At 46.1% G+C, this 26,418-nt stretch overlaps 1 protein-coding gene across 2 annotated transcripts in view; it reads right to left on the reverse strand.

Annotated features, from left to right (window-relative positions):
• The window catches only part of DPYSL2 (dihydropyrimidinase like 2), a 52,611-nt gene that overhangs the window by 24,262 nt on the left and 1,931 nt on the right, over window positions 1-26,418 (reverse strand). The window contains exons 1-3 of one of the 2 annotated variants that reach the window (XM_036396811.2): window positions 18,018-18,192; window positions 14,775-14,863; window positions 13,350-13,534 (exon numbers count right to left, since the gene is read on the reverse strand). In XM_036396811.2, coding sequence (XP_036252704.1) covers window positions 13,350-13,534; window positions 14,775-14,863; window positions 18,018-18,056 — 313 coding nt within the window. In that variant the 5' untranslated portion in view covers window positions 18,057-18,192. Of the gene's footprint in view, window positions 1-13,349; window positions 13,535-14,774; window positions 14,864-18,017; window positions 18,193-26,418 lie in introns of those variants that run through there. The other variant, XM_036396809.2, reaches the window with a different exon arrangement.

Consider the following 26,418-nt stretch of genomic DNA (forward strand, 5'->3'; position numbering starts at 1 on the left):
TCCTCCTCCTCCTCCTCGGGCAGATTAATCAGCTCAGGATTAAAGGCAGACAATGAGCTGAAGTGAGACAACAACACTGGGTGATCCATGTGGCTCTTCTGCACCAAAGCTGGCACCCAGCCATGCTGGAATATTCTGTGTCTCATGGGCCAAACTGGTTAGATGCTGGTAGGGAGATAATGGGGTATGAAATGAAAGGGGAAGGCAAAAACTTAGGGGAATGGATGAAATGCTCCAAGCATGGGGAAAATAAAGCAGTGTTGTTTTAACATAAGCATGGAAAAATCATGGAAAAAAGGTTAGAAGTGCTAGCATCACCCATTATTAACACATTCTTATCATGTACTAACACAAAACCTGTACTAAAATCAGATCCCAGCACAATCCCATCCACACAAGTAATTTCAAAGTTCAGATCGTTCCTACTGCTTTTTTGCACAATTCACAGAATCATGGAATACCCTGAGCTGGAAGGGACCTGCACAGATCAAGTCTAACAACTGATTCCAGAAAGGGCAGCCTAAAAGCTGAACCACAGTTAAGGCTGGCCTGAAACACCTCCTTGTCTTCATCCAGCTGCTCCCAGCCATTAAAACCACTTCCACAGCCCACTGAAAATGGTGCCAATTTCAGCTTTAAATGGTGGCTTTAGGAAATGTTGCATCACATCTTGGCTCCCTTTTCCAAACTCTGGGGCTTTCTGCTCCTGAAGAGCTTTCCTGGAGCAGGGTGGTACCTGCACCCTGAGCAAGAAGGGAGATGGGCAAGAGGGATCCAGCACAGAAAGCTGGGGAATTACCCAACAGCCTGCAGGATACTCTGAGACTAGAGCCAGAAAAATTCCATATGATCTCTTTCTGGCGCTTGGAATCTCTCTCAAATTAAAAAAAAATGCAGATGAAGAGCAATGCCATTATATTTTTGACCCCTTGCTAAACTCTAGAGAAATTATTGCTTCAGAGGGAGAGCTGGATCAAGCTCTTTGCCTTGCCTTGAAAACAAAAGGGATTGCTTTTGGGATGGATGTGCTCATGGGTGGGGATTAATGGATTTTATAGCTTCCTGGCATTGTGGCATGTGCATTTTTTTTTTTTCTTTTTTGCATCCTGCCTCAGTTGAGCAAGCCTTGGCTTGCAAACAACCCGTTCCTGGAGCTTCTATTAATAGCCCATGCTTCCAGCTTTCCACTGGAAAGGATTTTTTTCAACTGGTTTAATTAAGTGTCATCCAAAGCATGCATGAAAATTTTCTGGGGCTTTAGCTCATGAATGCCACTACCAGGAAGGAGAAAAACTGTTTGAAATGGACAATATAAACATGAATTAGGGTCAGATGTTACCAAAATTGTGTATGTAATAAAAACCATGTATTCAGGATGGTTCCAGTTGCTATTACAGACTGCAGTTTTACACATTATTTCTTGCTCCTATCAGCATTAAATGTGCCTATTGTTTAAGAGGAGTTTATAAGGTGAAAATCCTTAACATTTAAGCTTAACTGTTAGCAGGCAGATCTCCCCTACCCAAAACTTTAAATAGCAACTTGATCACTATAAACACATCTGCCTTTTTAATACTACTTAATCCCCACAGCAACTGCATGTGGTGAAATCTGGTGAATTTATTGAGTTGTACATTCTGTCACAAGCCATTTTATTGAGAGGCTGTAATTAAATTCAGCCCTGGTAATTGCACAGGTCCCTACTTAGAAGTCTGGACTTGTCAGGCTGTGGCTGCAGGAATATTCTCCTGGCACTGATGTGAAGTGGGAGTAATTCTGTGAAAGCAAGAGGAATAAAATCAATCTCTGTGAACTGAAAGTCAGGCCCTTGACTGACCCATAGATTATACCATCATCACAGACCTTATTTCATCCAGAGGCTTCAAATTCTCAGCTGGTAAAATATCACAATTCCTTCTACCTTTATGTATCATTACCCTTTTATGTGTCAAGGAATTGAGCTACCAAAAGCTGCCCCATCCAGTAACAAAGCCATTTTCAGCAACAAGAATTCTGATTTAAGAATTAAACCCCAATTTCCAGCTAAGCAGCCCTGCACCCACCCAGAGACCACAACCCTCCTCTGAGCTCAAAAATCCCAAATCAAGCAATCCAGAAGAGCCTCACACCTCCTTTTTTTCTGATTCCATCCTAATTCTTCCTCTAAACCGCACTCTGGGTCATGGGTTTGATCTGGGAAAAGGAAGGACAGTGACAAAATCCCTTCAAAGGAAACTGCTCCATCGACCTGATGCACCTCAGCTAAAGAGAAATCAAATGAAGGATTTTCTTCACATCCTGGTTCCAGCAACCAGATTTTCAGCTGTGTATTTGTGGGGATTTATTCCCACAATATTTTATTCTTGTTCCCTCCCCCCTGTCCCCCTTCCCCAAGAAAAGATACTGGAATAAAGAGATTATTCTGAGGAGTTACAGCCCTGCACAGAACAGCATTTATGGTACTAATAAAACTACCCAAGGACTGGTGTCCTGTACATGCCTGCCAAATTCATAGTAAAGGCAGCCTAAATGACATCACATGTTGTTTTCTGTCAGTTCAGATCCAGTTTATAAGACCTGATGCGGAGAAATCAGAAGCTGGACCAGGCTCAGAAGAATCAGACACATCCGTGCTCCACTGATTACATTTTCAGACTGCAACATTCCCTTATTCCCTCACTGATGTCATACAGATATTTCACTTGCCCTTTTGGCTGATTACATCCAAAATACAATTGACAATTTGAGGCCAGCTGGACCCAAACATAAAGAATTCACACAATTATTAATAACCCCCAGCAGCTGGCATGGCAGCACATTAAGGTCAGATCAAAAAAAAAGGCTCCATCTCTTCCCAGTACAGGTTTATTGTGCATTCATTGTATCTCAGGAGGTCACCATGGCAGAGAAGGAGGGGAACCAAGTTCAAAAGAGACATGTAAGTGGTTCCAAGATTTATCCTTTCTTTCAGGCATTACTCCACACTTGAAGGCCGTGAAAAGAGCACACAGGGCTTCAAAGGCTTCCATATGAATTGGTCTGTAAACCTTGAGGGACTGAGATGGAAAAAAACCTTGGTTCGTAGCCATGACTTTCAAGTCAAGACAAAACACAAGAATTAATAACACATCCAAGGGGCAAGAGCTGATCAGACACAGGAGGACAAAAGATCACGTGCCATGAGCCAACTCTGTCCCTCTCAGGTCACTGGAGATGTGTCCTGCCCCTTAGGCTTTTTCCACTCACTGGGAAGCTGGAACAGTTCTGGCCTGGCATTATTCTCACCAAGTTTTGGATTCTCACCTTCATTTCATGGCCCAGGGCTGTTTCAGGAGCGTTAGAGATGAAGACGAACACGACTGCAGGATGCCAGTTTTTACAATGGAATTTTGTAGTGGTTCTGAGAGGGCTTTGTGTGTTTGGCATTAGAAAAGTTGGTTTCCCCCCCCCCCCCCCCCAAAAATAAACTAAATGTGAAGAGTTTTGATTCTATACAAGCACTTTTTATTAATACAGCTTGTATTAATACAGAGGAAAAGAAAAGCCCTGTATTTGTCAAGTAAACATCTCCCCTGCCTGGATGAGAACCAGACACTTCCTCTTCTCATGACTGTAACAAGGTGACATCATGTTCCAAGGAGGAAGTTGTCACCCATCACTACCAAACCACAGCCACTTCTGCTACAACACCAGCAGTCCCCATCCTGTTCCCACTCAAACTACACTCACACACAACTGCAGGCAGGGAAGTGAGGGCTGAATCAGACCTAAATGTTTATGGAGAAAACCTGGTGGGAGGTGCAGCAGAACCTGGTTTCCACCAATGGACAAGGATCAAGCAGCACATCCGTCCCTCACACAGCCATTTCCTGACCACACCTGCCCATCTGCAGGTGTTCTCTCCACTCTGCAGCACCCATACTGCCTGCAAATTAGCTCTTGTGCTTGCTGAAATCATTAACCTGTGGGAGGTCCTAACTAGATTATCCCCAGTTTAATAAACAGAGACTCCTGTGGCATGTTCCCCAAGCCGCTGAACTTCCTCCTCCAGCTCTGAGCCAGCCCAGCCTGGCCTCACAAGCTGTCTGGTGTTTTCCTAGACTTGTGAAGAGTCCAAGGTTTGGGGCATAAAGCTTCACTCCTGGGCAGGACCTGAGCTGCCCACCCACAGAGAGACACCCATCCTGTGGCAAACTGGTTTGGGAAACTCCTACACACAAGATCTAACTTTTGTTTTATCCATGCACCAAGTCTTTAGGGGCAACTGTTGCTTTCTACACCTCAGCTTAAATGTGGTATTAGAAGGAAATTATTTACTATAAGGGTGGGGAAGTCTTGGCACAGGTTGTCCAGAAAAGCTGTGGCTGCCCCATTCCTGTCCAAGGCCAGGCTGGCCAACAGGGGTTGGAGCAACCTGGGATAGTGGGAGGTGTCTCTGCCCATGGCAGGGGGTGGGACTGGATGGACTTTAAAGTCCCTTCCAACCCAAAACATTCTGGGATCCCATGAACAGTTGGAACTGCCCCTGGATCTGGGCAGGATGGCTCAGTGGGAGATGCTCCATACAGCTGCCACCTTCCCCTTTATGACAGTGTTTGCATTGCAGTAGGACTGACTGGTTCAGAGTCCTCAGCTGTGGTCCTGGTTCCATGGCCCAATTCTGCTTCTAAGAACACATTGCACACCTACATTTTACTCAGCTGCACTACAAAAGCTTTCCAAAACTTTTTCCATTCACAGTGGAAAGAGTCTCTGCCCATCAGGCTGAAAAGTCCTTTGTAGCCCATCAGTAGCCAAACTCTTCTCTTGGGACACTGATATAATCCTCAGAAATCTTATCTGAAGTAAAGTAAAGCCTGCTGGAAAGTATCATTAACTGACAGCCACTCTGGAATGAGATATTTCTTAAGCAATATTGGAATATTGGAACAGAGAATCCTGTGACACAGTCCCTGGCTGCTGAACTGGCCTTGCCTGGCTTTTCAAGGAGTCTGGAATTTTGCCAGGCCCATGAAGAGCCCCAATTTGGAGGCACAAACCACTCAGGGTGTTGCAGTTTAGGAACTTCCCCCTACCCTGCACCAACTCAGTGCTGTGCAATAATTTGGGAGGGCTCGCCAGGATCTCCTTCCCCAGTTCCTGCTGCTTGGAGGCTGTGCAAGGGAATTTCATTCATATGTAAAACACCACCATCGAATCCCCCAGATCCAAAAATATCTATGCTGTACATATGTAGCTGCTTCTAGGGACAAAAGCAATGTGGTGGAAACACACTTGGACAAATGGGAAGGGAAGCTTCCAAAAGCTGAGCCCTTTTTGGTGGGCTCTGAAAACCAACCAAAGCATCTCCCAGTTCACATTTGCATGTGAATTCTACAAGTTCCTTCTTTTACCTCCATAGGAAGCCAAAAGCACACTCCTCTGGATCTGCAGATGTCAAGTGGGAGGGACAGGGATTACCTCCTTACTTCCAGTGGTCCCCACACCAGCTTCTCAGGTAGCTCTTCACAAAAATAATCACTTTTTACTCATGGTATGAGGCTCTAGGTGAGCTTAATTAATTTGAATTAAAACCACAACCCCTCAGCAACAAAGCCACCTCCCATTATAGACAGCCAGCAACCAGCATGAAGAAATGGAATGACATTCCCATTGTCACAGAGGAGGTCCCAACACCAATTGCAGGGTATCAAGGGAAGAAAAGAGTTCTCCCAGAAGCCATAACTTGTAAATGTCCATCCCTGCATTCCTTGCAATGCACACGGCTTCCATGGGAGTGAGGGCTGTGAAAAGATGCAGGCACAGCCCCAAGCTGCTAACAACTGGCAGTTCCTGAGTGTGATTAAAGTGTGCCAGACAGGAGGAGCTCATTTGTATTCCTCAAACAATTCTCCCTCTCACCAGAAAGATTAAAAAAAAAAAAATCCAGTTTCTAAGAAACAGATGGGATCTACGAAGTCTAAAGGCACTGGGGCTGAAGGAAAGAGGGGAAAAATGGCTCTGCTGATCAAAGACATCAAATCCCACTCCACAGGCAGCACTCCAAATCCATCCCAAGTGGGGAATCCTGCAGTTGGTTACAGCCTTTGCTTCTTTCAGGTTCCACTTGCTTCCCTCCCGTGGCACACAGAGCTAATTTCCAATGTGGAGAGCTGAAAGGTCCTGCCTGACCAGGGCATTTTCTGCTTAGTCAAGCTCACAGGAAGGAAAAAGCAGCCAAGGTGTTGAACCTTGAACTGGTGGGGAGGCAAAAATTCCCTGCCCAGAAAAACAGGCCAAGAAAAGAGCTGGTGGCATCACTTCCTACTGCTTCTTTGAAGACCTTGTCAAGACTTGAAGGTGATTAGGACACTTTAGCTAGCAAGGTTTAACACACATGCTCTGAAAACCTATCACAAGCAGCTAATGATGTTATAAGAAGCGAGGTGGATAATAACATTTTATTTTAAGATTTTTTTTCCATCCACAGCCGACCTGGAGGAGCCAACTTTTACACCAGCCCCCATGAAAACATCATGTACATTTCCCATGGATGTAAGCGGCTGGGTGAGACACAGCCCATCAGAGAGACCCACCGGCTCTTTACTCCTGTGTCATCTCTAAGGCCTGCATCTTGGGGATGAGAGCACTGGACAAAGAAAGCAAAAATTTGGGGGTTTTGGGGACTTTTCACAAGGGCACGTACTCATAGGACAGAGGAGGTGGCCTTAAGCAGAAGGGGGGCAGGTTTAAATGACGTATTAGGAAGAAATTCTTTATTATAAGGGTGGTGAGGCCATGGCTCAAGGTTCCCCATACCTGGAAGTGTTTAAGGATAGACTGGACAGGGCTTGGAACCATCTGGGTAGTGGAAGGTACCCTGCCCATGGCAAGGGGTGGAACAAGATGATCCTTAAGGTCCCTTCCAACCCAAACCATTCAGTGATTCTGTAAGAAAAGCACTTCAAAGCAGCTCTTCAAGCAAAAGAACTCTTCCCCACGCAGTGGGAAAGCAGCATCATTGATCCCCAGCATTAAATTGAATAAGAGGCATGAAGTGCTATTGCATCAACAGACAACACAGGTTAATTTCTCCTGAAATAAATCCCTCTTTTTGGATGCATGAAAAAATCTAGGTCAGTCACATCTGCACTGTCAGAACTGCTGCCACTCCAGCCCTTGTGTGTTCCAAACTAAACCAAGCTCCAGCACGCATGGAATTTATTCCATCCCCTCCTTCTTGCACAGGAAGAGGCTGGAGCAGAATGGGTCAAAGCAAACAGAGAAAGTGACCCCTCACCTGCTCTTTTAAAAATATCAGTGCTACCAAGTGGCAGAAGGATGGAGAGGAGAAAGGGGCAGGATCCCCAGCAGCTCTGGGGAAGGAAAAGATGGAAAACAGATAAAAACCTCCTGATTGACTCAAAAACAAGCCAGGCTAGACTGCAGAGGTTTCACAGGACTCCAGCCCAACATCAGGGCGAATGACTTCACCTTTCAGCACTGAGAGGGAATGATGGCCCAGCTCAGTGTGTGACACCAGTGTTAAACATCCCACCACACCACAGGTCTCCTGCATCATCCCAGACACAGACATACGGCTCCTGAGTCCCTGTGTGCTCCCCACAGGAGCCCGTTCCTCACAGCACAGAGAGCTGGCAAACAATAGCTATGGCCCAAAGGGTCAAAAAACTCCCCCTCAGCACACACAGAAACACATAACACATCTGAGGTCTGCACAGCTGTTTCCTCCTGTGCTCTCTGGCAAGGGACATCAAGGACTTGGCATATCTCCATGAGCCCCCACTGGAATCCCCCCCAGAACAATGGGGCATCCCATCCAGCACTGCTGGGATGCTGGGAGCAGAGCAAGCCCTGGACAGAGGCTGCACAATCCGCTGCAGGCAGAGCCTAATGGACTTAGAGGGGTTTAAAAGCTCGGGAAGAGAAGCTCACACCAGGGAACTGCCCAGCTCTGCTTACAGGCCCACTTTCTCATTAAGGATTTTAAGCCTGCCCTGAATGAAAGGTACAAACACAGCAGCAGGAAGCTGGGAGCTGGTGAAGCAAAGAGATTTAGGGTGAATCGGGGCCAAGGCTGGTTTTGGGGGTGTAAAAAGGACCAAGGGGAGCTGGAGAGAGGAGGGACAGGGCAGGAGGGACTCTGAACCTCTGTGTGGTGATGTCATTATTCTAGTCACAGATAGCAAGGATTCCTACTCATAGAAATCCCCAATAATGTGTAGACACTTTCACTATGTTTCTAGAGAATTAAACATTTCTTTGGGGCAGAAGAAGCGCTGCCAGAAAGAGAAACGAGTTCCAGAGCCAGGGCAGTCCGTCTGCAGGGCCGGTCCCAGAGCACAGTTCCTCTTTCATCTCTAGGTGCAAAGAGAAACAAAACTGGGGCTGGTGCCTGTGGAACAATGCAGTGCTGTGTACACACAGCCAGGGACCTGGGGAGACACTGCAGCTCTGTGGTCGCTGCTCTTGGATGCAAAACACTTGGTTTTATAATTCCAGCTCAGCCACAAGTCCCTGCCTGACCACTGCTGTCACCCCCTTCTGTCTCTGCTTCCCTTCTCTTCCTCTTCCCATTTAGACTCTAGACCAGCACAGGACTAACCCTAATAACACAAAATAAATGCACCCAGTCAGGTAGAATAGAATTTAATCTCCACTGGTGGGTTTAAATACCACCCCACATCCTCATCCTGTCTAAACCCCACTTTAAGCTGAGACTGTCACAGAGTCTGATCTCCTTTGGGGCATTCTCTGTCACACTTAGATCAAAACCCAAAAGGTGAGGAATCATTCCTGACTAGAAACACCTCCTTCCAGCAAGGTGGTGATCTTCACAATGACCTGGGAGACCTGGTGTCACCTCACTTTGAGTTGGATTGTGGCTGGGCAGCTCAAACCCTGCTCAAACCCCTGCCGTGCGGCCCACAGGAGCTCTTTAATTGCAGGGTCAGGAATTAGGGAGCCAACAGCAGCCCATGTGAGGCTCCCCTTCATTTCCTGAACTTCCCAAGATACACAGGCTCCCCTCCCCAGCCTTCCCTCCCCATGTCATTAGGATAACTGCTGCTCAAGTTCAAAAGGCTGTTGGCTTCCAAGCCACCAGGCCAGAAAAAGCTATCATTTCTCTCACTGTAATTTCTCTCTATGATTATAACAGTGGTTGACTGAGTCAAGAGAGGCAATGTCAGCAAGAGATTTCACCCAAGGACAGCAGATACCAGAGAAGAAGCAGAGTCTGGGAGGAGGGGCTCAAATGTGTGTGGGAGCTGGCCTGGATGGATGGAGTTCTCACTGGGACATTAAACAGGCTCAGGGATCAGAGAGCCAGTAAATATACAGAGCTTAACTTTTTCATCCCTTCTGCAGGGCTGGGAGCAGACAGAGGCAATCCTGCCCCTGCTCAAATCAGGGGGAATTTTTCCACTGATTTTGATGGGGATTTCACCCATCACAGTTAATCAGCAACCAAACCATCACCAGGCTCCAAGAGGCCACCCTGTTCCTAGCAGGGATTCTTCCTCCTCTAACAGCTCCAGGGACTGGGTAATATCCTGGGGTATTAACCTAGCTCAGATTGGGAAAACAGGGACTCAAAAATAAGTGTCTTGTGCAGAGCCAGACATTGGGCTTTGGTGATCCTTGGAGATCATCCCTTGCAACTCGGGATGGTTTGTGAGTCTATGAAAAATGCCATTTTTAGCTCACCAAAACTTTAGCCTCTTGTAAGGGCAACTTCAGACAGAATCCTTTTCCAAAACTCTGGAAGGACTGTTCTCTTTCCATTGAATACAGGAAAGTTTAGGGAAGCAACCAGAACAGGTTGGAGCGTATTTAATACTCTTCTCTCCATCAAAATTCTCTGCGGAGCATTCTGGAATTCTCCTTTCAACTTAATGCCCAAACACTGCATTCTGACATTTCAAAAGGGCGAGAATCCAAGTTTCTTTCCCAGAGCAATGTTATCCTAAAACCCAGAGGGAGGGCTTTTCAGCTAACATACCCACACCAGTATTTTTCTAAGGTGGGGACCAAGAAAAGGACTGTGCAAATTGTCACTGCAGAAAAACAAAGATATCACAATAAGTCATTTCAGGCAAAACCAACTCTGTTTGTTCCTCTGCTAGCAAAGGCAGCTGGAGCCTTGCCTTTGGCACTGCAGAGGGGAGAGACAGAAGGATCATAGCTGGAATTCCTGCTCAGATGGCCTCAGGGGAGCCAGCAGAAAAAGCAATCAGCCCTAACTCCTGAGTGGAGCAACCTAGGGAGGGCTCAGGAAAGCAAGGGACTGAGAGACAAAAGGGCAGATTTGGATCCTCACCCCCAGCCCCTTTTCACTGATCAGCTGGGAAGACCTGGATTGGAGCTAGATCTGCTTCCCACCAGGAAAAATCTCCTCTGGTGCCACAAAAACCACACAATTGTTCCATTTGACACCAGGACCCATCTGATTCCCCCTCCCTGATGCTGCAGGGATGAATTTAGAGAGGAACAAGCAAATAAGGACAGGGCTTGGATAAAACAGGTTACATTCCTGTGCATTCCCTGGATGTGTCTGCCATGAGAATTAAAGAGGCAACATTGAATTTGATCTGAGCTGAAAATGAGGTTCACCAAAGCAGATCCTCCAGATGATTCCTGGCACTGCAGATCGATGCCAAAACTCACCAAAGTCAGAATTTCACCCACGATTTTTATAAACCAACCATCAGTGGAAACCTATACAAGGTTCTTGGTTCAATTTCACTGAAAACTGCATGCAAAATAAGTATTTCCCTAAAACGATTGTAAACAGCCTTAAAGTGCCCTCCAGCACAAAAATGTGAAATAAATTGAAGCATGAAGCTAAGGAAGCTGTTTTTGTGCCCAAAGTGAGGGTCATGCATAGAGCAGAGAAACAGATGGAGTAAAGGTATTTGTAAATAAATCATACAAAGTTTGCTAAAAGCACTAATGAGGAAATTGGGTGGTTTTTTCCACAGATCTCACATCCAAAAAGATGTGTATTTTCCTAAAAAAGACTGAAGAATAGAGACACAGCTGGATACAAGTCCACGGGAGGAACAGATTCCCTTTGTAAAATCCCAGCATTTAAAACATACAATGAGATAAGAGTGTCATTTTCAGGCTGCAATTTGTGATATTGTGAATCCAGTTCACCAAATATTGTCCTCTTAATCATAAGAGAAAAAATGTTGCCATCCACCACAGCTTCCACCTGCTCTGGGGAAGCCCAAGGGCCACCCACCAAGAGAGTGTTGACCAGAGCTTCACTGTGGAAGAACTTTTCCAAATGCTGTAATTTTGCCCAGAGAAACAGCTGAGCTGACACAATGCAGAGGCTCCAAAGCTTTGAAGTCTACTCTGGATCATTCATCCTGCTTTCTGCTGCTCCAGTTGCTGATTCTCACCTACCAGAAATGTCTCTCCATCATCCTATTTAGTACAATTAGTCCTTGCTGCAGTCTCAGGAGGATTTTTTTGTTGTTTAGAGATGGTTTTGTATTTTGGTGTCTTTATCTGAGATACTCAGGATGGTAAAGTTTAATCCCTAGTCTCCTCTAAATGGTTTGCTCATGGTTATAATCCAAATTATGCTCATTTTCACAGCTGTAAAAGGAGAATTTGTAAAATGCAGTATTCTCCTCCCACCTCCCTAACTCAGAAAAGCATTACATTATCATTAGTGAAGTATTTAGATATTACAGCCATAAAGGCAATAAATATTTACACACATAAAGGATTTCTGAAACAGGAGGCTCTGCAGAGGTAAAATTAGGCATCCAAAGTACAGGGCTACTCCATAAAAAATTTGCCAAACCAATTTCTACTTTCAAAAAGCGCCACTGAGGGGAACAGTGCTGCTGAAAGGTCACATGCAGATGACAGAGAATGTTATTTTGATCTAATTCAACTTAACAAGGAAGAACAAAGTGATAACTCAAGTGTGAACCAGCTACTCTAACAAAGGAACAACCAGTGAAACAAAGTCAATGAACTGAGGCTGAAAATAAAAAAAATTAAATAGCATTTCAGTGCTATTGATTTAAATTGACAGCAAAGATTTGAAGGAGAACTGGGTATTAGTGTGCACAAAGGGATCATCCACAGCCACATCCCCTCTGTGGGTGAGGCTATCTTCAGACACAAACCTCACACTCTGAAGTGAAAATGTTATGAAAAATAATTTCCTGAATTATTTTAAGATTATTTCTTTGAAGCATTAACTAAGACCAACTTCCAGCCTCCTGTCAATCCATTCAAGTCCACCCACCAGGCCAGGGATCAAGGACTGCTCACAATCACGCTCTGGGGGATGAGGATACTCCAGTCCACGCAGGGCTTGGCTGGAACTGAGGAGAGTTAAGCTGGTTTCTGGCTGTGCTTAAGATCTCCTTATACCCATAGACTGGACAACAGACACTAATGCATGCTCTGAAACAGCTTCTTTTATTCCTCTGTACCTGAACTCCCCTCCTTGTGGAGTGGCAGCACCTGAGAGTACATGAAAGACTGTGAGATGCTCAGATTTTGGATCACTTCTCATCTTTATCCCTCATTCCCACATGCAGCAACTGAGCCTGGGACACCATGGCAGATTTTTATACCTATCAGCTGCCCTGCAACAGAGGGCTGGTTTTTTCCTCGGGCTCAAACAAAGTTACAAGGTTATGACTATGACTTGCTTGTGGAGTTTTAAGATCCTGCGGCAAACATAAGCAGGGACGGATAGCCTGGAAGTCATTCCTGAGGCATTTTAGAGGCAGAAGGGATTAGATTAGATACCAAAAGTATCTAATCCTGCTGCCAGCACAACAGTCAGTCTGCCTGTCCTTTTTATTTTGGGGTATTTTTACTTCACAATTCCTCTCTTTCTCCAAAGGAGGAGATGAGCCCAAGTGGAGCTACACTAAAAAAAATCCTGGTGGCTAAAGCAGATCCCGAAATAAGTGGTCCAGTTTTCAAAGACACACTGAACACTGGCATCAGTGGGTGTGAGAAACACAATAGATATCTTTCCACAGACAAGGGACCAAAGCACAGGAATGTGGGGGATCTGCTCCTCACTCCGGAGCCAGACGTCACAGAGACAACTGGTTCAGCAGCAGCACAGCCAAAAACCTGCTGAAGTCACACCACCAGCAAGGGAAGACAAATGAAATGAGTGACAACTGCAAGATGGGGAAATCCTGGGGTCCTGCTTTTCCACCCCTATTCCCACAAGCTTTGCCCAGCAACTTGACCAGACATCACCCAGTGGTTCAGAACAAGGTGACTCCCAAAGCTCCTGTTCTTATCTGGGAAAGAGAAAAGCCCAGCTTTGGTGGAAGAGGAAAGCAGGCACTTACTGATCATGGTGGTGCCCCCAGCCAATGCAGCCTTGGTCCCTTGGAAGAAATCATCAGCAGATGTCATCCCCTGCTCTGGCATCTGGAACCGGGTGTGGACGTCGATCCCTCCAGGAATCACCATCCTGCCGTGGGCCTCGATAGTTTTCACTCCCCCTGGCACGATCAGGTTCTCCCCTATTTGCCTGGGGAAAGAGGTTTTGAGGAGCAGGTCAGGCACACCCAGGTAAGCAGCCTGTAAACAAATACCCCTGTGCTACTTAGCCTAGCTGCTGTTGTCTTTTTCCATATAAAGCAGGGCACAGGATCAGCACACATAGGGCTGAGGGTGCTTTATTCTTCCCGTGGAAGCAGTTGCCTAACGGTGAGTTAAGTGTGCAATTCCTTCAGGACTTTAGGATAACATTAAAAGGAAGGGAAAGAAGGAGCCCCTCTGGAAGGGGCCGTGCAGGTCATGGATGATCACTGCACCCAACACAGCTTTCCAGTGGCTGGGCTTTTTAAAGCAACAGCTCAACACTTGATTCCAGCTCTCTAACAGCTATTGGTTTGGAACAATGAAAGAATTTTTGCTTCTTTATTTTCTACCTTCCTCTCATATGTAAGTATTACAGAGTCTCTACACAAGCATAAATTCAGGCAGATATTGGTTACCAAATTCCTGGTGAGACCCTCAGAGGTCTCTCCAGTCCAGCTCTTCACAGACCTATTTTTAGCAGTGCAGTAGTGGATGCAATTAATTAGCTGTCTCTGGCTAGCTCCTTTAACTTTTAACCTTGATTGAAAAAGCACATGTGCTGGCTGTTTAGCCAGAACAGGAAAATTCCTTGTTTGTAACCTCTAGCTTGTCTGTTTTTTCCTAGGAATAATTTTCCAAAGAAATCTGTAACACATTTAGTGTGCCAGGAACATATGTTCCAGGCCTGAAAACACAGAAAGAAGTCTGAACCTCTTCCACTACAGGGTCCTTTTTTACTTGAAGAGGGGTTGGAGTGATCTCTGCATCACAGACCCAGAGAAGTCATCACTGCAAGAGACTTCCAGAGGTCACCTTAGTCCAGCCTCCAAGTCTAAAAGAGAATTGTGTTAGGATGCTGAACTCTGAATTCAAAATATCTGAAGTCATAACTCAGTGAGACTTTACAGCACAGATAACTTCAAACACATGTGTCATCTCAGCATGGGGCTGCTCTCATGGCTAAAATTAAGCACATGTAAGTACCTCCTTGGAGCCAGCAGGGTTTGGGCCTGGTTGTTTATTTATTAAATACCCTGCTTTTAAAGCTCCTTCATTAAACACCAGGATAGACGTGGAAATATTAATTTTTCACTGTAATTTAATAGATCTCTCTGAGATTAAGCTATTCCAGCCAATCTGCAGTGCATTTCTGTACATACCCAATCCCACCATGAGGCTTCACTTACTTTATCAACCCATCCTCCATGTAAATGTCTGCATAGAAGGACTGGTCGTCATTAACTATTTTACCACCTTTGATCAAAAGACGATCGCTCTACAACAAAAGAAGCACAACACAAGACACAATTATTCAATGGGAGAGCTGACAGTCTGCAGTGTCACTCCAGAGATGAAAGAGGAGGGAAGGCAACAACCTCTGCATTATTCACCAGCACACATCAAATCACGAGTCAACTGCTGCACTTTCAACTGGAAAGATAAAATGCTTTATTTCATCTGCAAGGCCTTTCATCACTGATGATCCAAAAAAACCCCAAAATCAGAATGAGGAAAGAGGTGGATTCCAGTGATCTTATCTACTCTGGCAGCTTCACTCCCACCTGAAGCCTGCCACCATCACCTGCAGCAGCACCACTAAATAGCACTTGGAGGGATGTGTTAGAACCACATCTCGTTTCTTTCTGCCTTGGTCGTGTGCAAAATTTCCTATACGCATCCACACCTGTGGAGTCACTGCTTGGCTCAATGTGAGTCAATTGCTGTCAGGGAAATGGCCCAAAAGTCTGTTGCCAGGGGTTACACAACACAAACAAACTCCTTTGGTCCACTTCAGTGATGTTTCGATGCAGTGGATCCAGAGCACCACTGCAGAACCAGATGGAAATTTGCACGTATTTAGCAAATTAGGGTTAAGGGAAGGATATACAAAACAGTTATTAAAATTTCCTCAAATTAGAAGACAGTTTGGCAGGAACAGGAAGGTAATTATAAAAAGGCAGCTATCAGGCAGCACAACTTTATCCCAGCCCAGGTTATAGCTTGCTTCTGCAAGATTTTAGGTCAAAAAAAAAATGTTGCCGTTTGTGTTTTTGTGGGTTTTTTTGCAGCAGTCATAAACAAGAGTGAGACCCACTGCAGAGCTCCTGATGGGGAGGAGAGTTAAAAGTGGCTGCTACATCCCCTGGTTCCTTCATTCCCCACATCACAGATGCATTTTTACAGCAGATGAATATTTAAAGCAAAGCACATACATGCTGTGAATCTTTGGTTTAAACCACACCTTTGGCCCTCAGAGCTGCACTTGTACTTACTCTGATTCTTTTTTCCCTTCTCAGGAGGGGAACAAAGCAATACTACCACAGCCAAAGACTGGGGAAATCAAAAGCTGGACTTTTAACTCAAGAGGTGCCATGGACTTAGAGAAAATATATGTAAGAATTTATAGAAAAATACATATAAAACATTGACGGGGATGCTCAGGGCCCTGATTTTGAAGTGCCAACTCCACTCGTTGAAAGAAGGAACAATCAGGCATTTTCCCAAATTCCTCATAATACAACTGAAGAGTTGGAGCATCAAATTCTCAACTGACACGGTTCTTTTAACACCAAAAGAGCTCCAAGAATTGCATCAGATACTGATTTATACCATTAGATCCATCTTTTGTAACACTGCTTAACATCTAGGAAATGTTAAGACCATCTCCCTCCTTTTCTGCTTCTCCTTCCTCCTCCTGCTGCAGTGGAGAGTTCCCCTGGATAATGCCACTGATTTCAAATAAAAAGAAACCCCCAAAATTTAAATTTAGGAGCTGCTGCAAATGCCAATAAGCCTGAGTGAATTAATGTGGGGTGTGAAAAACCCACTTGTCTTTCAATACCAGCCTCTCCAGCAAACTGTTCTATATGTTTACCATTTCCAGAAATACTGCAGTGTTGATGCCCACCTCCACTGCAGGCTCCTCATGCCTTTAAAATGGGAAAGTCTGGGCATGGATGTCACCAACAGCTCAAGTCTTCATACACTGGGCATCAATTACAGAAGAAGAAGGGAAAAATATACATGTAAAGTGGCCACAAAACGCAGCCTAGAACATTTTAATGATGCTTCTGGCAGTAACCAGGGCTGCTGCTGGGCTCTTGAGAGGGCTCTGAGATCAGGACGAATCCTCTTGCTCATCTCAACCACCTTGGAGACAAAAGCACATGCAGCTCACATCCCTGTGAGGGCCTGCCACCAAATCTGTGTCTATTCAGCAGCAAAATCAGGGCAGCCACACATCCATTATCCTCCTTTTTCCAGTGTTAGCCTCAGCTGATAATCCCAGGTTTGCACAACAGTAAACAGAAGCAGAATCTGATTTTCCTACTCCTTTGCAGGAGGATTGGGTGCACAGAACATAAATCAGAGCGTTCAGCCAGAAGAAAAATGCGTCATGCTACTCCTGGCCCGTGACAGGGATTCAGTAGGAACCTCTATCGCCCTTTAAACAGAGGCAGCTTTTTAAACTCTTTACCATTGGACTCTTGGAGGGAAACAGACTCCCCTTTCCAGAGAAAAAATAATTAAAAAAAAAGAAGAATGCACCATTTAGCAATAACCATTTTATACATCCCCTGCCTTCCTTAAGCACCGCAATTGTACAATCCAGCGACTCCTGCCCAAACCCGACACGTCAAAGCCCCGTTTCAGAGCTCCTTTTCCTGCCCCCGAGGATGAGGAAGGAGGACGGGGAAGGGTGTGTCCGTGGGGAAGGTGAGGAACCGCTGCCAAGGATGAAAAACTCCTGTGTCCAAAAAAATAAGCAGCTCCAGCAGCCCGTTAGTCGAGGATATCTTACGTAACCAAAAGTTGGTACCCTTGGATCTGCAATACCTGCCCTAAATCGGCTCCCTTAACAAGGAGACCGAGGGAGGGGTTTATATAACGGCTCCTTCCCTGCTCCCCCAGGACCGCACCGAAACCTGCGCCTTGCCAGAAGCTTCCTGGAGAAGAAAAGACTATCCTGGAAAATCCCCAGCGCCAGCCCGGCGGGGATTGGGGTCTCCAGCTGATGCCCTCGCCGGGGCCGCCCTTCGCCGGGCTGGGGCGGGCGGGGATGGAACGCCCGGGAAGGCACCGAGCCCCTCCTAGGCACAGCCCCAGGGCTGGAAGAGCCCCTCGGGCACAGCCCCAAGGCAGGGACCCCTCCCCGGGCACAGCCCCAGGGCACCGAGCGCCCGAGCGGGGGTCCCCGGTGCTGTCCGGGGGTCGGCGCTGCGCTGCTGCGGGGCGATGCCGCTGAAACCGCCCCCGGCCGGGCTCGGCTCCGCCGACCCCGGCCCCCCCAGCGCTGCAGCACAGGAAGCGCCGCATTATCCCTGATCCCATTATCCTGCCCCAGCCCCGCATCGCTCCGGCACACAAAGGGCTCCATCCCCGCGCACCCCTCCCCCTTCTCCGCCGCTATTCCCCTGCGCTCCACTCACCGTGATCCGCGGAATATTTTTCTTCCCCTGATAAGACATCTTGGGAAATCAACCCCCGATGTATTTATTCAGTAATGTTATATGTTTTTTAAAGAGAAGCGCAGCGGCTGCTACACCGCTATTGTCTCCCGCGTAGCAACTGCTCCGCAACCTCCCCTTCACCAGTGTGTAAAGGGAAAAAAAAAAAAAAAAAACAAAAAAGAAAAACCCACACAAACAAAAAAAACCCCAAACACAACAAAAAAAAAAAAAAACCGGAACAAAAATAAATCCCCCGAGGCTAAATCACGGCGAACCCAGGGAAGGGGAGCGAGGGTGGGGGGCGCGGTGCGAGAGGTGATCGGTGCTCTCCGCAATGGCCGGAACGGCAGACGCAGCCAACCCTGCGCGCCTCCCTTTCTTCCCTGTGCCCGGAGCCCGGCCCGGCCCAGCCCCAGCAAAGCCCGGCCCAGCCCAGCCCAGCCAAGCCCAGCCCAGCCCCGAGCAGCGGCGGGGCGGCAGCCGCGCATGCGGCCCCCGCCGCTCCCGGGCCCCGTCCGCCCGGCGCGCTGCGCCATTGGCTGAGTGCCCGCGGGGATGCAAATCAACGGCGGCTTCCGCCCAATGGCAGAGCGAGGGACGCGCCGGAATGCAAATGAGCGGAAGGAGGGGCTGCGCGGTCCGGGCGACAGGGCGCGGGAGCAGGGATGGGGAGCGGGAAGGCGTCGGGATATCTCGGGATATATCGGGATACACGGACCGGAATCCATCGGAACACGCCAGGCACCGCCCGCCCGCCCCCCGCTCCCCCGCTCCCACCGAAACGCTTCCCGCGGGCTCCGGGTTAGTGAAGCTGCAGCGCTGGGCGGGGCAGCCGCGGGGCTCTGGGAAATGAGCCCTTCGGGGGATGCGAACGCCGCGTTTTATTCCCCGCAGGGGCTGCGAGATCCCCCGGGAGGAGCGGGAACGACCCCACTATTGTCGGGTGTGCGGACACCGCCATGCATCCCCCGCTGAGGCTGTACCCCATCCCGGGAGGAGCTGGAGCCATCCCCCACTCCCGGGGCTGCGGACAGCCTCCATCCGAGCCCCCGCACGAAAAGAGCAGAGCACGCCCGGTGGGGACCTCGCTGCTTTCGATCTTCTTTGTCCTACCCCACCCTTCCTGGCGCTCCCAATTAGCAAATTGGGGGGGGGGGGGGGGAGGGAATGAAGATCTGAAGCCACTCCCGACGCTTTGTTTTCCCAGTCTGCCTTCTCCCACACCTCGTCCAGAAAATGCAGCCCGGATCCAACCCCCCACAGACACCTGTGGTCACTAACCTGAAACCTTAGTGCCAGGGAAATGTGGGCTCAGAGCTACGCACCCGGGCGTGGGGGTCCTCTCCATGATGCCTCGGGCCATTCCTTACTACTCCAGTGCTGCCAACTCCGTGTTCCATGTTTCAGTCACACTTGGAGTCAAATTTCTCAGTCCCTGAACTCCATAAGCTGGTACTTCAAGGAAAGAAATGCATTAAATGGCATAAATATCTCCTCATTGTTTACAAGGCACTTGTCCGAGTGCAGGAAAAGGAGGTGGGATCCGTGGCCAAGCAGGTTCCTCTGACATCAGCTGTGCTGGGGTAAGGTACAACACAATTTTTGGAGAACTCAATACCACAAATTCACTTCTGCTTGAAGATTATAACTAATAATTAAGGATCAAAGACTTACCTTCTTCCGTCACTCACGATGAATTTCACATCACACAAACTGCATCTTTGCCTGCCACAAAATTGTGATCTCTACGTACCCAAACACACCATGTACAGCCAGTAGGAAATGAAACCTTTGGTCTAGGAGAGCAATAAATCATTATAAAAACATAATCTGTTCAAAGAGACTCCTATCAGGACCTTTTATGTTTGTTTCTTCACAGGAAGCTCAAAGGAATATAGAAAGTAGTTTTTCCTGGGTATAGGTAGGATATCCCACAATACTTAAGGAGATGATATGTCAATCAGTTAATATCCAATTAGCAACAAATGAAAAAGTGGCTCATTATGACAGTGACAAAATGATTAATTTGTCAGCCTGTAGGGTTTATTTTGATTTAATGATTAGAATAGACAACCCTGAATGAATTATCCTGAGCCTCTGATGTGTGCTTGAAGAAGTTTTGAAACCTTAGCATATTTTTGCTCAGAACATGGCACCAGGAATCTACATCATGTCTCTAAATTTAGACAGTGCAACTGTTCCTCTTTTTTTCTCTTTGATGCTTGTTTTCCTCCTCAGTTTAATATCGGAATGATTCCATGCCTTTTATTTGCAGGTAGGAGAGTACCAGAGAGGAATCACACACTGCCCAAGGCTGGGAGGTGGCACCCAGGCCTCGGGCAGTGGATCACCAACACACCTAGAGCCCATCTCAGCATCTCAGCTGCCCAAATACACCTATTGCAATTTTTCTTTTTTTTTATTTTAAAAAGGCTTCCTACTGCACATGGGCTTAATTCAGAGCAGCAGTTCTTGAACGTTGAGTATTCCATAGTCATATATTCCATAACTTGGATCCAGCAGTGACTAGGGTCAGAAAGCAATAACCAATCTTAAGGTGACACTTGTCTTTCTCATCACCTTGTTGCAAGAACCTAAGTAATCCAGAATGAAATAAATTCAGAGATTAAAGGGCTGGAAAACCACACTTGTTGAAGATGCAACATCTACACAGCACCAAATTTTTAAAACTTCCATGATTTAGGACTAGAAATGAGCTCCCAAGCATGTCTACTAGCTCCATTACAGCACACCAATATGCCCCAATTTTCTTTGCTTTTAACAATGCGCTAAAACGTTGTCAAAATAGGTAATTTTCAAATTACTGTAGTTGCAAACTGGCTTATTTACCCTTGCTTGAAAAAGGTAAGGAGTGGAAATTGTCTATTGTATAAGCTCACGTAAGGAGAGGGGAGGATTAGAGCTAATTGACAATGTTAGGATGAGAACAAGTGGGGAACAGCCTGGAATTACCTAAGTGCATCTTTTTGATTGGTTCTGATAGAGCTTGGAGCAATCTGGTCCAGTGGAAGATGTCCCTGCCCATGGCAAGGGGCTGGAACTGGGTGAGCTTTAAGGTTCTTTCCAACCCAAACCATTCCATGATTCTCTGAGTAATTCTTCTGGTAAATCTCTAGTTCCTGCATAAACTCCCCCACAAGTTAAATGAAGAAAAGTAACTTATGAAACATCAGAGGCAGGAGTTGGGTCCTTTGTTAAAAGAAGAGAATTGAACTTCCTTGTTAAATCCTGGCAGGGCTGGGTCCAGCCCTGCTGCCCTATACAGTGCTAGGATATTTTGAGAAGTGATGGGATATCTGGATAATGCTGATGCACTTTGTCTTCCACAGGTCTCTTCTGCACACAGGGGGCTGAACAGGATAAAATTATAGGTGTCACATTAATGAGCACTGTCTAATCAATGCTAATAAAGGGAAGGACAAGAGTGTCCCTGACCCATCCTCAGGCTTCAGGTATTTGGGGGAATATTGGCCAGGATCATCAGCAGCCCTTCCTGCCCAGCTGCTGCAGCACTTGCGAGGCTCTTGGCAGCAAAAACTTTTTTCATGTTAAAGGAACATATATATGTCTAAATTTGTATCCTGCAAAGGTCTAGAGGGAAAATGGCACAGGAATGCGAGAGTCTTTGTGCAGTGATAATCTATGCTAAAATCATCAAAATAAATCTATGCTGAAATAAATCAGCACGGGCATCAGAAGAAATCAATTTACATCAGCTCTGAATCTTAACTCAGAGATTCTGTGAACTACCATAAAGCACTTGGAAAAGAGTTTTATTCCCACTGTGAAGTTACTGGATGGTTGGGAAAAGAAGTATTAAAAAGAGTTTCTTCCTCTGTGGAATTTTAGTGTAATGGCAACAAAGCCCACAGAATTTCTGCAACACCCAAATTGCTTCTACTCCTACTGAATACTTAAAGGTGTGTCCCCAATGGCATTTTGCCATGAAATTAAAAAACCTTCAAATGGAAATATCCATTTTAAAACTTAATGAAAAGAGGAATCAGAGATGGATTTAAATGAACTGGGCCAAAAGAGCTTTCAGGAGTTCACTCATCAGGCCCTAATTTTCTGTCATGATCCTGCCATTGCAAGTGTTGCATCAGCTCCAACTCTCAACGATTTTAAAGGAGTTTTCCATGGATCCAGGAATGTCCTGTATCCTAGGAAGTGTAGAGAGAATTAAATCCAGGCTGATACATGGTAGGAGGAGTTACATCTGTCCTTCCCAAAAGATTATGAAAGAACTGTCCTTTATTAATCACTGTAAATTAAATTACTGAGAGGAGTTAAACTTGACGATGAGCATCTCTTGCTTTATTATCTTAGAGGAGAAAATTAAAATTAAGAGTCATAGCACAGAAATGACCATGGGGGGGTCAAATGTTACTACAAGGAGGTAAAAATCATACAGCTTCTCAGAGAAATAGCCTCTTTTTTTTTTTTTTTGCATACAGACTATCACTTTTTTTGAGGGTAAGATTCACTTTCTAGCCACACAAACAGGTCAATCAAAATGTACATTCGATCTGCAAATTAAAATTAACATTCCAATTGATTTTCTTTCTTTTAAAATCCAGAGAAACCTTCAGGAGGCTCAAAAATAGCATTTTAAGAAGGCTGTTGGTGTTAGAGTGTGTTTCTTAGAGGAAATGTCCTGAGTACCATGATGTGAATTTTCCTTAAACAATCCCAGCAATTAAACAATTCCCCATCATGTACCTGGGAATGAGCCAGACTCTCTTCAGGGTTCTAGACAGGGATTGCTCTGTCAGAGGTTATACAATTCACAGAAAAAAATGTGCTATTCTCTCCAAACCGCTCACAGCCACATCCTGCCCTGACCTGCACCACAGCTAAATGCAGAATTTCTGGAACAAAGGCATGGGACATTCAGGCCTCACTGTCACTGCCTCTCCCTTTCATCCTCTCGCACCCCCAGGCCCATGGGAAGCATGGGTAGGTACTAAGAAATGTCTGTTTTCAGTGACTGTACAGTTTTTTAACATTATAATCTCTTCTTCTTTCCCAAAAACCTACAGGGAAAAGCATCAGGCTCTCAACCACTGCTGTCCCTGCTTGTGCCAGCCAGCTTTGCCTTCCTCTGAGGTGCAGGATGATCATGACTCAGAGAAAAAATGGAATTTTGACCTGTATTCTCCCACCCTGAGAGTCATTCCTGTTCTTTGGGAGGGGATCATAGGACAGGACATTGATAATCACACAGAAGTGCAAAGAGGTTTGGGTTTTGGTGGTTTTTTGCTCCCAAATGCTGTTGTTTTATAAGCTAAGAGAGTTCATGAGGACACATGCCCCCACCCTACCTGAACTTTGTTGACAACGTCATTTTCCAACTTTGCAACAACCTCCCAGGAGATAACACCCAGATTTGATGTGCCACAAGACAAATGTATGATACAGGGAGTCAGGCACGGCCCTGCAGGTAGAAAATCTCAGGCAGACCCTAAATGACTGCTCAGCGTCTACTAACACCAGAGAGGGCCTGTTGAATTGTGTCCAGGGAGGTGGCATAAGGGTGGCACACCAAACTGCCACTCCCATGTGCCAGTAATAGAATTCATCCCTTGGGATGCAGCCTGTATCAGCTCCAAGCTGAGTAGGGAGATCTGGCTCCAAGTGTTTAAATTTTCTCATCAAATCTTTAACCCAAATAATCTGTTGGCCCTGTATAAAAACCCCTTCTTCATTCCTGCCTGGAAGTGTGATATTAGTAAACTCTGCATATAAAACCACTCCACTAGACACCCATTGGATGTATAGAACAGCAGCTGTGCAGAATGATGGCTTTGAGAAAAAGTTAAAAGGATTGTGGCATTTTTGCTCCTCACTGTTTCCACAAACCATCCTGACCCATTGGAAGAACATGCAAGTCATCCTTCCTTATGATTATTTTGCAAACAATGACTGTCGAAACAAGGCTAGAAAAATTGCAGGCATTGTAACAAACTAAACTCAGGACTGCATTTCAGTGTCTGGAACAGCTCCTGTGTTTTAGACAACAGTTCCATTAATGTTCCAGAGTCTGTGATTATTTGAGCTCTCAACAACATCCTGTTATTCATTATTTCTCTCCAGGAATGAACAACCATGATCCTGAGGGCTTTGAGGTTTTAGGAAAAAGTCCAGTCATGTTGCAAGCTTCATGATAGTGTTTTGCAAGTGAGTCCTCTCCTGTCAATTCCAAACTAAAAACATATTCCTACTGTCTGTTTATTCATTGTTGTTATTTGTTACAATAGGCTTTGTTGGTTTAGACCAGCAGTTTAAACACAGTGCTCTGTGCTTCCCAAAGGACCAGGAACTGTTTTAAGGGAGGTAAAAAAGGAATGTAAAAGTGCACAGGGGGAACACCTGAACCACTGGAGTAACAATGAGATGGCAAATGAAGGAGAGATCCGGAATCCCAGCTCTTGTACTGGTGTTGTAGAGTGTGAGCAGCTACTCAGGCTCTCTCTGCAAACCAGATTAAAGCCCTGTGATCTCTCTTACAATTAAACCTTGCTTTTCTCTATAGATGTTCCCTAAAATACTGACTCTCTCCCAAAAATGTCAATAGGTCAGAAAGGCAGAAGAATAGCAATTACAGATATGGGAAATCTGAGAAATACACTAGGAGAAATGACCTAGCTCAAGCAGTCAATGGCCAACGTTTTTTAAACCCCAGATGAATGCCCCTCTCTCAAGACTTGTCATGTAAGGAAAAGGGGAATATTGCCCTGGGATGCCATTCCAGCAGTCCCTGCTCTGGGACCAGGAACCTTCCAGCTTCTGCACTGACTACAAAGCAGAGCTGATGGGCAACAGAGCTGGGGAGAGGCTGAGGGAGCTGGGCAGGGGCTGAGCCTGGAGCAAAGGAGGCTCAGGGGGCCCTTGTGGCTCTGCACAGCTCCTGCCAGGAGGGCACAGCCGGAGGGGCCGGGCTGTGCTCCAGGGAACAGGGACAGGAGCAGAGGGAACGGCCTCAGGCTGGGCCAGGGCAGGCTCAGGGTGGGCACAGCAGGAATTTCCCCATGGAAAGGGGGCTCAGGGCTTGGCACTGCCCAGGGAGGGTTGGAGTGCCCATCCCTGGAGGGGTCCAAAGTAGGCCTGGACATGACACTCAGAGCTCTGGGCTGGGTGGCGATTGGGCAAGGTCAGACCTGATGGTCTTGGATGGCTTTTCCAACCTGGATTATCCTGGGGGTAAATCCCACTGCAGAAACTGATCTTGCAGGTGCACAGCAGCTCCTGAGAGCCAGGCCAAGGACCTCTTGCCTCATTTAAGGAATCCCACATCTGAAGATTATGTTCTTGGCACATCCCAGTGTTGGGGTCAGGGCCTCAGAGCACTGAGCAGGGCCCAGACACTGAACCAGCAGCTCCAGAAACAGGAACAGCCCAAACAGGGAAGATGAGAAAGTTCAGATGGGAAACAGAAGCACAGCCAGTTCTCTGAGGCCTGGCAGCTGGAAGCAGCAGAGCTTGGCTCTGAGCTGAGCTGCAGACCTGTTGAATTGGCCACCAGAGATGGAGCTGCAAATGCTGCTGGAACTGAGGCTGAGCCTTCCTGGTGCCTCCAGAGATGATCTTAACCCTGAATTATGAGGCAGCACAGCCCAGGGGCAACACATGATAGATGGCTACAGAATATCCCAGGCAAGACAGACACAGAGAGATTTGATTGCCCTTATCTTGCCCCACAAAACAATATATTGCAATTTAATGTGGAATAATTACATCCCCTTTTTTATCCTCTTGACAGTTGAGACCTCAGAGAAAAATATAAAAAATAGCTTGTCCATATTGCTTTGTTAACTATTTCAAAGGGGTTTAAGACAAGATCTTTCTGTATGTGACAGAAAGGATGACTGAGTTTTAAACCCATAAAGCCAATTTTACTTGCTGAGGATTTAACCATTGATTCAAGCTATGGGTGCAGTCATCTGGAAAACCAAAGCTAAAACATTCCTGCAATAAGTTCCCAATCCATAGCATGACATTTATCCCAAGAGACTTCACTTACCCCAATGCTCACTACCCCTCACATCACGATCCATTGGCATCAGTGTTAAGTAAAGCTAATGAGAAACAACTCAAGTGTTTTGTACCATCCCATTATTTCATCCCCTCAGTTAACATTTAGACAATAATCTTTAAAGTAGAACCAAAAACACACTTTAAAAAATATTATTAATATTCTCAGTGGATTCTGATTTTGCACAATGTTGTACTTAAATTTTTATTATACTGGTACCATTTAATCAGAAAATAATTTATCTTTTCAGAGTTAATGTATATCCTGCTTATACTTATGTCCCACAGGACATCAGATTGTCCAAAATTAGCTCTTAAAATGTCA

The sequence above is a fragment of the Molothrus ater genome, chromosome 28 (assembly GCF_012460135.2).
Source record: "Molothrus ater isolate BHLD 08-10-18 breed brown headed cowbird chromosome 28, BPBGC_Mater_1.1, whole genome shotgun sequence".
NCBI classification, from domain to species: Eukaryota; Metazoa; Chordata; class Aves; order Passeriformes; family Icteridae; genus Molothrus; species Molothrus ater.